The sequence below is a fragment of the Lynx rufus genome, unplaced genomic scaffold (genome assembly GCF_022079265.1).
Source record: "Lynx rufus isolate CCGP_SWC_20201006 ecotype Redwood Valley unplaced genomic scaffold, mLynRuf1.p SCAF_11, whole genome shotgun sequence".
Taxonomy (NCBI): Eukaryota; Metazoa; Chordata; class Mammalia; order Carnivora; family Felidae; genus Lynx; species Lynx rufus.
Window position 1 is genome coordinate 11,551,404 of NW_025814825.1, and position 14,648 is coordinate 11,566,051.

General features: G+C 35.3%; 1 protein-coding gene across 3 annotated transcripts in view; it reads left to right on the forward strand.

Annotated features, from left to right (window-relative positions):
* The window catches only part of VPS26A (VPS26 retromer complex component A), a 32,383-nt gene that overhangs the window by 15,319 nt on the left and 2,416 nt on the right, over positions 1–14,648 (forward strand). For 2 of the 3 annotated variants that reach the window (XM_047072872.1, XM_047072874.1), the window contains exons 3-8: positions 3,057–3,132; positions 4,292–4,448; positions 5,287–5,451; positions 8,263–8,369; positions 10,671–10,739; positions 13,191–13,333. In XM_047072872.1, coding sequence (XP_046928828.1) covers positions 3,057–3,132; positions 4,292–4,448; positions 5,287–5,451; positions 8,263–8,369; positions 10,671–10,739; positions 13,191–13,333 — 717 coding nt within the window. The remainder of the gene's footprint in view (positions 1–3,056; positions 3,133–4,291; positions 4,449–5,286; positions 5,452–8,262; positions 8,370–10,670; positions 10,740–13,190; positions 13,334–14,648) is intronic. The other variant, XM_047072873.1, reaches the window with a different exon arrangement.

The window sequence follows — 14,648 nt, forward strand, 5'->3', positions numbered from 1 at the left end:
CTTTATAGTTTTAATTTTTTAAACAAAGAATATTACTGAAGTATCTTTCAAGAATATGGACTTTATTCTTCTGGCAGCAGTTGAAACTAATTTTGGGAAACCACAATATCCAGCAACAACAGAGTACAGATATCTTGGTAATTAACTGTAAATTATACTATAAATGGTGTGGAAATTGATACATGTTTGTCTTAAACACAGTGTAGATGAATTTCACCACTTACATAGCTCCTGAAGACAGCATTATTTGAGACATCTACGGGATATTATATGCTGAAGAATGAGCTTTGAGATTGGCCTGTTAGAGCGATGAATATGTCTTTTTTTTACGTTTATTTGTTTTGAGAGAGAGGAGAGAGAGAGAATGCATGAGCGGGGAGAGGGGCAGAGAGAGAGAGAGGAGAGAGAATCCCAAGCAGGCCCTGCACTGTCAGTGCAGAGCTCAACACGGGGCTTGAACTCACTAACTGTGAGATCATGACCTGAGCCGAAATCAAGAGACGCTTAACTGACTCAGCCACCCAGTTGCCCCTGTGTATGTTTTATATATGGATTGTTTCCTTATGTTTTGTTTTCATGGCCTTTTACACATATACACATAGTCTCACATATCTCAAATTACTTATTAATAGCAAAGGGGAAAAGTAGTAACTTCAAATTGGAGAAACCTGGTAGATCACCTTGACCAGATGATCAAAGTTAACATCACCAATTGGCATCATGTACTTCCTAATAAGATACACTGAGAAGGATACAACTTCATTTTCTGTGATATTCTTGGCAAAAATGCATAAACTGAGTCTAACTGTGGGTAAAAAACAAAACCCAAATTGAGGGATATTCTACAAAGTAAGTGACCTATATTCTTAAAAACATCAAGGTCAAGAAAGGGAATGACTGAGGAATGTTTGAGATTAAAGGAGACTAAAAAGACGTAACTGTATGTAACATACGATTCTAGATTAGAGCCTGGACAGAAGGAAAAAAGGGTATAAAGTACATTATTAGGACAGTTGTTGGAATTCGAATATAAACTGTGGAGTTTTAACTTTCCTGATTTTGATAATTGCACTGTGATTATGTAAGAGATTATAGAGGAGCATGATGCTTCCAGATTATTCTCAACTGAAAAAAAAGTTGTGTATCTATGCGTGCACATATATATAGAGAGAAAAGGTGGTAAAGCATATGGGACAGAATATAAACATGATGAATTTGAATAAAGATTATATGGAATTTCCTTGTGCTGTTATTAAAACTATTTTGTAAATTTGAAATTGTAATAAAAGTTACAAAATTGTAACAGTATTAAAACTTTTTAACCCAGTTCACTATCCTAGTTTAATTTATGTTTCTATGCTCCCTTTTAGAACAGCTTTTAAATATGCTTAATTATGTTTTCTAACTCTGGGATCCTTTAGATTCCAGAATATTTTGTATTAGGCTTAAAAAACAACTGTTTTTGACATCAGTAGGAGACCAAGGACAATTTCAGAGTTTAGGTAATTTGGTAGGAAAATGAAATAACTTTGCATTTCTACCTTAATAATAGGGTTTCAGAATGTTTTTTGAAGGTCTGTACATTTAAAAAATACCAGACACAGCCATGTTCAAATGAAGACATTCCCAAAACCTGTTGCCAAATAGACATTTTAAAAAGTATGTTCTTCTTACGTGTTTTATTAGTATAAATTAGAGAATAGCTCTAATTCCTGCTTGGCTTGTGAAACAGCTGGGAGTATGCTTGTTTTATGCTAGTTTTATGCTTGTTTTATTTGTGGTTCAAACCTAAAATTCAACTTGTTAGTGTATGTGGAACCTCTAAGTACTAATTTTTTTTCCTTCAAGAAGTATTTTTCTGACTTTGAAGGTGTTATTTGCCTATTGTAAAAGAGCAACAAAAGAAATCTTGAAAACTACAAAGAAAACAAAATTACTCATACATTCCAGAAGTAATTGTTGTTAAGAGTATTTCTTTTGTGTAGTTTAAAAAATACAATTGGCATTATGCTTGTATACAATTTGACCATGCTTCCTTCATGTAACATACCATGCACATCTTCCCACATCATTAAAAATTCTTTGATCTTATTATTTTTAAACTTTAATAATATTCCATCATATGATGTACCACAATTTGTTTATTCTTTCTCTGAGATATTAATTTGGAAGGCAAGTAACTAACTCACTCTGGTTACAGATATGGAAGATATAGAAAAATGAATATTTTAGTTAATATAGTTTTCAAACAGAAGTAATTGGACCTCTGCTTTTATTGACCCTTGATTACTGTTATCTTTCGAGAAGCATTATTAAAAATGCTTTTTTGAGTCATGTTAATATTTTTTATAGTAAAGAATACATCTGGAAGTATGCTTTTTTATATGTTAGCTAATCCTTTAATGTTTGGAAAAATTTTTCTTAATATGTATGTACTTTATGGATATTTTGTCAATTCAAATTAAAAATTTATAAAATTAAGTTTTCCATTTGGCAGATGTGAATTTAGGAATTTAAAGATTATATATTTTACTTAAATATGTGAGATAAATCATACTCAAAATTTAAATCTTTAGAAATTCTGTTTTTAGGGTGAGTAGCAGATTCAGGGGCAATAAACATGGCTTTTAAGGTTAGGAATTATAACAATATATTTTTGGTTACTAAGAGCTGAAAATGATCTTTTTAAGTAAATTCTTGGAATTAGTGATTACCTTACATTAAAATGGTATTGTGTAGAATTGTTTAACTATTTGACTGGAAAACGCATTTGAATAGTTGAAACTTTTCCCTTTTTTTGATTTGAGTATAGTTCTCCAGCTTATAAAGGATTCCTTCCTAACAAAGCAGGTGCTTTTAAATTTATGTATAAGTGATTGTATAAGTTATACCTTCTCTACTGCTATAAAGTCATCATGATCTAGGTATGTGGTGGTGTCTCAAACTTCAGAAATGAATACCTGAAAGGCTCATATATTGCATTCATCTGGAAGGAATCTATTAGTAGGCCCACTCAAAGGATTGTTAACATCTTTTATAATTTCATGTTTTGGCAGGTAAACCTAGCCTTTAAGCAACCTGGAAAGAGGCTAGAGCACCAAGGAATTAGAATTGAATTTGTAGGTCAAATTGGTGAGTTTTAAAATAGTATTACTTTTTTTTTTTTTTTTAATGATAACTGAGTTTGAAAAGGGTTGGATTTGGCACTTACATATGTGAATTAGAGCTTAGCTTTGTGGAAGGAAGGAATTGATTTTGCATAATAAAAGAGGATTTATTTTGTAAACATTAAAGCAGGTTTCTTTGTGTTGTATTAAATGATACTTGACTCAACCTGCCTTTATTTGTTATTAAACTTAGTTACTAAAAATGAAAGGAGTTAGGTGAGCTACCAGCCTTGAGAAATAATTCAAGTAAAATTAGTTGACTCACTGAAATTTCCATCTGCCTACATCTTTCACCAGCTTTACAATTTCCAGTATCACTTTCATCCTTCACTTTCTAATTACCCATGCCATTTGTCTTCCTAACCTAATGTGTGCCTGTAGCCAGACTCACCTGTCAGAAGATTCCATGTGAAAAGGAGGGATGTAATTTCTTCTTGACTTAGATCAGCTTCCATAAATATTTCCGTATATGTATTTCAGAGGCATTCTTGATTTAGTAGGAGTTAAACTCTATAAATCTTTTGCTACTACAGATTCAGAAAAGAGAAAAGAAAATGGGTCTTTCTAATACAGTATACATAGCTGGGTTTTAAATCTAGCTTTCTAAGTTTTTCTATACATTTTTAAAGTGTCAAAATTGGAATGGGTAGATACTTGTTTCTGTATCTATTCCAGATGAGATTATATTTGAGGGGGCAAATTTTAGTAATTCACTGATAGTTGAAAAGTTTTTTGTATTTGTATATTACAGTTTTATCAAGGTAATATATTTGCCTAACTAAAGCAAAACAATAAATGCTTTCTGCCTTGAGGGGAGGAGGTTCAAATAATTGCTGGAAATGTGTCTATTAAAACAGCTTCAGATTGGGCAAACTCTACATTAAAGGGATGAATACGTTATTAATAATAGAAATTTTCATTGTGCTGTGATGCTTGAATTTTTTTATGCCTAGGTGGAGCATAATGAAGGGAATAATGGAATTTATATCATAGCTCTAGTGTATTAGAGACAAATCCAACTAATTATTTTGGTAAAAATGATTTGCTTTGGAGGTAGAAGTTTGAGTTTTAATGAAACAGATATTAAATGTAATTGGTCGTTTTTGCTTTTTCAAATTTCTTAGAACTTTTCAATGACAAGAGTAATACTCACGAATTTGTAAACCTAGTGAAAGAACTAGCCTTGCCTGGAGAATTGACTCAGAGCAGAAGTTATGATTTTGAATTTATGCAAGTTGAAAAGCCATATGAATCTTACATCGGTGCCAATGTCCGCTTGAGGTATGAATGCGTATTAGCAACTGTAGATAGTGTCAAAAACAGAAAGTAATGGCTACTGTTGAATGTCTCATTAGAACTTCTTTTTTTTTTTTTAAATTTTTTTTTTTTCAACGTTTATTTATTTTTGGGACAGAGAGAGACAGAGCATGAACGGGCGAGGGGCAGAGAGAGAGGGAGACACAGAATCGGAAACAGGCTCCAGGCTCTGAGCCATGAGCCCAGAGCCTGACGCGGGGCTCGAACTCACGGACCGCGAGATCGTGACCTGGCTGAAGTTGGACGCTTAACCGACTGCGCCACCCAGGCGCCCCTCTCATTAGAACTTCTAATTACAATTCTGGACTGAAAGGCTTTAGATTTTTAGGAATTCTGCCAAATATTTTGTTTTGTCTAGCTAATGCTCATCTGAGGTAACAATAGTCTTCTATCATAGATTTAGAGAACCCCATCACGAGAAGTTTGGTTTAGTCATATACTTCTTTTGTATGAATCATCCCCTAGGTACTTTCTTTGTCTGGTAAACAGAATTACCTCAAAATCCATTAGTTTCCCAACAAACCCCATTTAGTGTATGGTTAAGAAGTGCTAAAGAGAGATTTCCCCAAGTAGGTGTGACCATAGCACTTCAAATGCGTGTAAAAAAGTATGTACACTATTCTTAAAATTGTTCTTTGTATTTTTTTGATGGGGGCATTTAAAAATTCGAATTCGTAAATGAAGTAAGTTGATCCCAAAGGATCAGCAAGGAGGAAAGCTGAGTTGCAGTTAATGTTTGCTTATTGAAGACACTGAAATTTATGGTAGGAGATTTAACTTACCCTCTCCTTTAACTTCATAGGTATTTTCTTAAAGTGACAATAGTAAGAAGACTCACAGACTTGGTAAAAGAATATGATCTTATTGTTCACCAGCTTGCCACATATCCTGATGTTAACAACTCTATTAAGATGGAAGTGGGCATTGAAGATTGTCTACACATAGAATTTGAATATAATAAATCAAAGTAAGTACCTTTAACAACAGATAACTTAAATGTTCAGGGAAAATTAACAAGCCTTTCAGGTCTTTGTAAATTGGTCAGGGTAAGGATAGAATTGACATTAATCGGATGTTAACAGCCCAGTAGAATCTCTGAACAGAAAGAAACTTTTGGCGTCTTCTAACTCAGTGCAGGTGTCTTTTGTATTCTATTCCTAATAGGTCTCTGCTTGTTTTCTGTTTTTTGTTTTTTGAGAAAGAGAGCACAAGTTGGGGAGGCAGGCAGAGGGAGAGAGAGAGAATCTCAAGCAGATTCCACACTCAGTGCGGAGCCTGATGCAGGGCTCAGTCCCATGACCCTGGGATCTTGATGTGAGCTGAAATCAACAGTCGGATCCTCAACTGACTGAGCCACCCAGGTGCCCCGGTCAATTTTTGTAGAGGATCTTACCATCTCAGAGGGCAACTAATACCTTATGTCTGTAAAAATTTACCTTACTGGGCTGATATAACTTTAGCCTAGTTATCTTTTTAAAACTAAAAGAGAACACATGCGAGAGTGAGCACAAGTTGGGGAGGGGCAGAAGAGAAGGAGAGACAGAATCCCAAGCAAGCTCTGTACCATCAGCTCAGAGCTTGATGCGGGGCTTGAACTCCCGAACTGTGAGATCATGACCTGAGCTGACATCAAGAGTTGGACGCTTAATCAACTGTGCCACCCAGGAGCTCCTATTATTTTTCCCACTTAATCACATTTAATATTCTCTTGTGTACCTTTCCATGGGGGAGGGGAAGGTATATATCACGTTTATATAATGTTGCATTTTTACAGAAATGGGCTTCTGTTTTGTTTATTGTTTAATGCCTTTTTATTTTTTTTAAAAAAATTTTTTTTTTTCAACGTTTATTTTATTTTTGGGACAGAGAGAGACAGAGCATGAATGGGGGAGGGGCAGAGAGAGAGGGAGACACAGAATCGGAAACAGGCTCCAGGCTCCGAGCCATCAGCCCAGAGCCTGACGCGGGGCTCGAACTCACGGACCGCGAGATCGTGACCTGGCTGAAGTCGGACGCTTAACCGACTGCGCCACCCAGGCGCCCTATTTAATGCCTTTTTAAACTAATATGGAATAATTTAAGTATAGACCAGAGTATATGGACACTGTAGTGAATCCTCAGGTACCCATTGCCCAGCTCCAGTAGTTATGAACACATGGTCAGGTCTGTTTTATCTGTATCCAGCCCTCACACTCCTCATAGATTATATTGAAGCCAGTTCCAGACATGGAATTTCATCCATAAAAATTGTGTATCATTTTTAATAGAACGGTAATACTGTTATATCTAAAAATATTAATAGTTTCCTAATACCCATACTATATCCAGTCAGTGTTCACATTTCCCTGATTGTCTCATAAAATATCTTTTTCCCCCACATGGTTTGTTCAAATCAGTATCCACACAAGATTTGTTCAAATCCAGTGTATCCAAACACATTTCATTTGGTAGTTTGACTCTTAAATGTCTTTTAATTTGTTTTTTTTTTCCACTAAAATTTATTTGTTGAAGAAATGGATATATGCTTTTATCCCCTTCCTGTGTACTCCTTTGTTAAATGACTTTTATTACTTGTCACTCGCCAGTGTATATCAGTAAAAATGTGATATAGACATGCCTTCAGGGTCTCAAATCATATTATTAATAAAATTATCAAATTGTTTAGGACCTAAAAGCTTGTCACTGGAAGCCTCCCTTCAGCCTGACATAATTACGTTGATCAATTCCTGGGAAATTATTTTGAGATCCAAACCTGGGAGAAGGTTAAAAAGCCCTCTGGGTATTGTAGTAATTTCTAGGTTTATTACCACATTATTTCAGAATACTTGGGAAAGGTCTTTGATGACTAGATATCACAGCAGCAGACTCAACCTGTGGAGTCTCTTTATGGCCAAGTGCTTTGTTAACTGTGCTATTCTAGCACTTAGAGTAAGGACACTAAACTCTTGTGCAGAGTTTTGATGTTCAGAAACATCATGATACACCAAATAAATATTGCAAGCATGAAAATTTTAATTTTTTGCGCTTAAGTTCTTTGGAAACTAAGCTCTAAGTAAAGGACCTGCAGTTAATCAGGCTAATTCTTCCTTTGAGGTATATTGATAGTCAAGTAAAAGCCTGATTCCTGTTTTTTTGTTTTGTTTTGTTTTTTGTTTTTAACGTTTATTTTTTGAGACACAGAGCGTCAGTCAGGGAAGGGCAGAGAGAGAAGGAATCACAGAATCTGAAGCAGGCTCCAGGCTCTGAGCTGTCAGCACAGAGCCTGACGCGGGGCTTGAACTCATGAACTGTGAGATCGTGACCTGAGCCGAAATCAGACACTTAACCGACTGAGCCACCGAGGCACCCCGCTTCCTAATTTTATAGTAAAATAATAAAATACTTTTTTGTAAAAAAGGAACATTAAATAATATGAAGAGTCAAAATGGTATTCTTTTTTTTTTAATTTTTAAAAAAAAATTTTTATTTTTTTTTTTACTTTTGAGAGAGAGAGAGAGACAGAGCATGAGCAGGGGAGGGGCAGAGAAAGGGGGAGACACAGAATCTGAAGCAGGCTCCAGGCTCTGAGCTGTCAGCACAGAGCCCGACGTGGGGCTTGAACTCATGGAGCTGAAATTGGACACTCAACCGACTGAGCCACCCAGGCGCCCCCAAAATGGTATTCTTAAATAGTTACTATCCTAAAGATGTCTGCTAAAGCCTTTCAGGACATATTTCATTCTTTTTGTTTGTTTTTTAAACTGATATTTAGTAAATGAGGTATATTCTTTCCCCAAAGGTATCATTTAAAGGATGTGATTGTTGGGAAAATTTACTTTTTATTAGTAAGAATAAAAATCCAACATATGGAGTTGCAACTGATCAAAAAAGAGATCACAGGAATTGGTAAGTCAAAAAAAATATTTGAATTAAAATTCCTGTTTTGGTTGAAATTTAAAAATCTTAAAATATTGTTTAAACATAGTAAATATACACATTGGATACAAATTTTGATATTTAGTATTGTTTAATAATCATGCCTTTTAGAAATTAATTTTTATAAATATTTTAAAAAGCATCAAAATTAGTAGGTTATAAATTCACACGTTTCAAAAATAAAGTGTAAAAAGTTTTACTATACAGTAAAAAGTGTCTGTGTATTTCAGCTCATAGGTCATATAAGTTTTAAAATGCTTCTAGATATTTATACATATACAATAAGTGCCTCTATGTTATACCCTCCCCCTGCTTTTAGTTAAATGTTTATGTACAATACATGCTTTGCTTTTTCGCCTAGCAGTATATTTTAGAGATCTCTCCATATCACTGGATAGAATATTTCCTCATCTTTTTTTATAGTATTCTTTCTATGGATATATAGAACTTAATTGGTCTGCTACAGGTTGTTTCCAGTCATTTCCTTCACTTAATAATGTCATTTTACATGTGTGCAAGTGTGTGTGCAAGATAAAAATCTTAAAAGTTGAATTGTTATTTCAGAGGGTATATTCATTTGTGATTTTGATACATATTATCAGTTTGTCTTCTTTAGGGGTTCTACATTCCAGCAAGGATGTAGAAAAGTGCCTCTTTCCTCCTGTTCTTACCAACACAACATTGTAAAATTTTTAGCTGACATAATGGGTAGGGGAAGAAGGTTCCCCATTGTAGTTTTAGTTTTCTCATTCTGAATGAAGGTGAGCATCTTTTCCTGTGTGTAAAAGCTATTTCTTTTCTGTATACACTGCCCATCCATATCCTTTGCACCATCTGTATTATTATTAGTCTCTTACTGATTTGTAGAAACTCTGTATATGTTAGGGAAATCAGCTTTTTTTTTTTTCTGTATTAAAAGCAGCAAAACTTTTCCCAGTTTGTCTTGCTTATGATGGTTTTTGCCATGTAGAAATTTTTGATGTTTGTGTAGTCAGATTTACCAGTTTTTCCTTTTATAGACTCTAGGTTTTATGCCACAGAAAGGCCTTTTTCACACTGAGGTTCTGAAAATAATTTTCTGTGTTTGATTCTCCTAAAATAATATAGTCTGGGGATTTTGTTTAAATTTTTAATTTCTTTGGAATTTGTCTTGATTAAGATATGAGGTATGGATCCAACTTTAGTTTTTTCCAGATGGCTGACCAGTTGCCCCAGAATTATTTATAACTGCTTTTTAATTTTAATTAGTGTATAGATTTGTCTCCTTTGTTGGATTTTTGCTGAAAATAATTTTAGGCAGCACTTTGTTTTGTAAGTTTATTTATTCATTTTGAGAGAGAGAGCATGCAGGAAGGGGAGGGGCAGAGAGAGGGAGAGAGAGAGAACCCCAAGCAGGCTCTGTGCTGTCAGCGCAGAGCCTGACATGGGGCTCGATTCCCAGAACAGTGAGATCATGACCTGAGCTGAAATCCAGAGTCGGATGCTTAATCACCTGAGCCACCCAGGTGCCCCTAGGCGACACTTTTTAAGAATTTATAATTGTCATAATTAGAAACATCTGTGATATCTTAATCTCCATTTTCACCTACTAATAAAAGTTTAAGTGATTTAAAGATATTAAAATAAAGTGTTGGGTTCCCTTTTGTCTAAAAAGAAATTATTTAAATACTTTTTCTGGTTATAAAAATTGTCTGATTCTATAAAAGTTTAAATAGAAAATAATCTGTACTCATTATTCAGAAGATGTAGCCTGCATATTGTGGGTATTTTAGAACAATGGGATCATTAATATATGCTTTCGTATACTTTTTTCACTTGCTGTATCTTGACTTTTTAAAAATCTCTGGGATCAAATAATCTCTTAGAAGATAAATACCCAAATTTAAAAGAATTATGTCAATCAGGTACTCAGTTTGATGTTTTCTCTGTGTTATGAAAGAAAACAATTTGGATGTTGCAGAGAAAACTAACATGTCAGTGGTTATTTCTGATGTGCATTGTTAGTTTCTATTTTGGTAGATACTAGAAATGATTGAAGGAACTCTGAAGAATATTCTTTCTGAACTATGTGTTTGGGAAGAAGGGAGTGAATCATTCAGTTGAGTGATAAGTAGATTAAATAAATGTACATGGAGAAATAGAAAAGAATGAATAACATTTTCACAAAATGGGAAGATAAATTAATAATGTAGCTGGAAAATACGAAGTTATAAGGCTGGAAATTATATTCTGGAAATAGTTAACATAATGTCATTTACATTATTGTGCTAGGACCCAGTACCACCACAGAAACAGAAACAATTGCTAAATACGAAATAATGGATGGTGCACCAGTAAAAGGTAAGATAACATACTTTCCATGTACTACTTTTTGTGATAGGTAGTGCAGATGTGTTCATGGAAGTTTAGTTTGAAAGTATTTAGTTTGAAAATTTTTAGTATAGAAGTATTTGTGAATTTTTAAAACGATTCTTAAAATACTGTTTTTAAGGTCATCTTTGTATAGATACTGAATGACTGTAATGATATTTCCTGGTCCGAAATAAGGTTTGATTTTTTTTACTAAGTTTAAATTTAGTATTTAGAAGAGACATTTATATATTCTCTAGTTCTGAATTTGTAATATTTTGATTGTCTTCTGTTAGAGTAGTTTGTCTTTTTTTTTACTCATTAAATACAAGTTACAGTATAGCTGAGCATTAATTTCTGTGGGGTTTTCTGTGGGATTTTGTAGTCCTTATAGTATCCAAGAAAACTAGCAGTTCCATTATTATCTTCAGTATCCAAGATAATGAAGCCAGTATTTATCATTTTATTTTTTTAAGATTTTTTATTTTTTAAAGTAATCTCTACATCCAACATGGGGCTTGAACTTACTTACCAGCCCCAAGATCAAGAGTAGCATGCTCCACCAACCGAGCCAGGCAGGCGCCCCAGGATTTATCATTTTAAATTTATGTCTTTGTTTTTTTCTCACTCTGTTAGTAATTACTTAAAAAAAGTAGCTTTCATTTACTGAGTGCCAACTGTACATGAGGCATTATACTCTGAGGTGCTCTAATGTTTCCTTTAAGTTAGGTGATGGTATTCCTTATTCCACAGATGAAGCTGAGATGCAAAGAGCTTTAAAAAACTTGTTAAAGGTGATATAGTGTAGGGGAAGCAGAACTTTACCTCTACCCATCTTAGATTTTCAGCTGGGACCCTTTAGCAGAGAGACAGATAAATAACTAATTTACTAATGGATGCAGTGGACATCATAAAGGAGAAACCTCAACACAAATAGCTCAAAACACTGGCAGGGCGCCTGGGTGGCTCAGTCAGTTAAGCGTCCAACTTTGGCTCAGGTCATGATCTCATGGTTCGTGAGTTCGTGATCCCTGCATGGGGCTCTGTGCTGACAGCTCAGAGCCTGGAGCCTGCTTCGGATTCTGTGTGTGTCTCTCTGCCCCTCCCCTGCCTGCATTCTTTCTCTCTCTCTTTCAAAAATAAAATAAACACTGAAAAAAACTAAAAAAAACCCAGTAGCTTAAAATTTCAGCTTATATAACATCTTCAAAAGAACAATAAATTTGGAGAGATGACCAGACAAAGGAAAGCAGAGCAGTTTTAGGCTTCCAAAGTTAGGGTAGACTGTGGGAAGGTAAATATATGGGAGGAAACTAATGGAGTAAGGTTTGTTTGTGATTCTTCATCAGCCGTCCTTGGGCTGGTAAGACTCTGTCTTCATTAAAAGGACAATTTATATCCTGCCTTTAGGCAGAAAATGGGGAGCCTTTTCTGCTTTTTGCTGCTTCCTAATTGCCTGCAGTTCAAAATAATTTTATGTCCAAGAGGTAGATTTTGTGGTGCAATAATTTGGTTTCCTTCAATAGCTAATTATTGCAGAGTTGGAGTTAGAGCCCAGGCCTTTCTAGCTTCAAGACCTGTGTGTGTGCACTTCTGTGATGCAACATTATTTTGTAAAATTTCAGCAGCCACAAATTTTTATGTAAAGTAATAGGTCATATATCTTTCAGGAAATAGATGTGCACAAGAAAAGTATTACATAAAAAGGACTTAACAGAATATGCAAATAGTTACCCTTAGGAAAGGAGAAACTTTGAGAATCCGAATAGTAGTCTTTTTGGTAATGAATGACCAATCCTCATTCTGAACGCATTTGTTGTTTTGGATGAATTAGTTAATTCGTATTAAAGAAATTATACACGTGGTTAGAAATTATGGTAAGCTTCATGAAAGAATAACAAAACTACTAAAATAGGACATATCTGTTGGCACCATTCTAAGCTTTTTACATATATTAACTCATATGGTCCTTACAAAGTCTCTACAAGATGGGTATTACTGGTATTGTACATTTCACAGATGAGGAACTTGAAACAGAATGGTTAAGTGACTTGGCCAACGTCCCACAGCCAGTAGGTTGTAGAACTGGGATCTGAATCCAGTATTCCAACTGCAGAGCAGTGGTTCTCATCTTGCATAGTTTTGCTCCCCCCCCCCCCCCCAGGACATTTGCTGTTGTCCGGAGTTATTTTTGGTTGCCACACTTGGGGAGTGCTGCTGACATCTAGTGAGTGGAGGCCAGGGATGATGCTTAAAATTCCTACGGTGCACAGGACCTCACCCACAACAGGGAATAATCGGGCCCAAAATGTCAGTAGTGCTAAGTCTGAGAAACCCTGGTTTAAAGTTTTCTGTTATGCTGCCGTCTCATGAAGAGCTAAAGTGTTAGTGTCTTCTTTATAATGCTTCTTTAGAATTAAATGGAAATTGCTTTTCTTTCAGGTGAATCAATTCCAATAAGATTATTTTTAGCGGGATATGACCCAACTCCAACAATGAGAGATGTGAACAAAAAATTTTCAGTAAGGTACTTCTTGAATCTAGTCCTTGTTGATGAGGAAGACAGAAGGTATTTCAAGCAGCAGGTATGGCACAACCCAGGCTGATGTTTTGTTCTATGGCAGTTCTAGAAACACCTGGAAAGTACTCACTTTTCTACGCTTTATAGTACTGAGCAAGTGGGGGTTTCTATGAATATGCTAGGAAAGCAAGTGTGAGTGGAATAGTGTTGGGATAGATTTGTTCCCTGTCATTCTGCAGAACACCAGAATGGGCTATCATTTGGCAGCGTTTTTATTTTTCTCTCGGAAGTTTTGTATTTTTTTTGTTATAACTTGTTTTATTTTTTATTTTTTAAAATTTATATCCAAATTAGTTAGCATATAGTGCAACACTGATTTCAGGAGTAGATTCCTTAGTGCCTCTTGCCCATTTAGCCTTCCCCCCCTCCCAGAATCCCTCCTGTAACCCTCAGTTTGTTCTCCATATTTATGGGTCTCTTCTGTTTTGTCCCCCTCCCTGTTTTTATATTTTTGTTTCCCTTCCCTTATGTTCATCTGGACCTTGGATTTTTGTCTTTCTCTGACTAATTTCACTTAGCATAATACCCTCCAGTTCCATCCACATAGTTGCAAATGGCAAGATTTCATTCTTTTTGATTGCCAAGTAATACTCCATTGTGTGTATGTATATATATATGTGTGTGTATGTATATATATATATATATATATATATATATATATATATATGGTGTATATATATATACCACATCTTCTTTATCCATTCATCCATCGATGGACATTTGGGCTCTTTCCATACTTTGGCTATTGTTGATAGCGCTGCTATAAACATGGGGTACCTGTGTCCCTTCGAAACAACACGCCTGGGGGCGCCTGGGTGGCGCAGTCGGTTAAGCGTCCGACTTCAGCCAGGTCACGATCTCGCGGTCCGTGAGTTCGAGCCCCGCGTAGGGCTCTGGGCTGATGGCTCAGAGCCTGGAGCCTGTTTCCGATTCTGTGTCTCCCTCTCTCTCTGCCCCTCCCCTGTTCATGCTCTGTCTCTCTCTGTCCCAAAAATAAAAATAAATGTTGAAAAAAGAAACAACACGCCTGTATCCCATGGATAAATGCCTAGTAGTGCAATTGCTGGGTCGTAGGGTAGTTCTATTTTTAGTTTTTTGAGGAACCTCCATACTGTTTTCCAGAGTGGCTGCACAAGCTTGCATTCCCAAGGTTTTGTATTTTTTATAAAAATAATACCTATTGTTTGTTAAAAAAAGTCAGGCAGTAAAGAACAGAATGAAGTAAAGGTCAACAAAGTTTTCCAGACAAATTTGTATATGTGTATTTAGACCATATTATGTGTGTTGTTCTTTAATTTGCTTTTTCACTGAATAGTGTC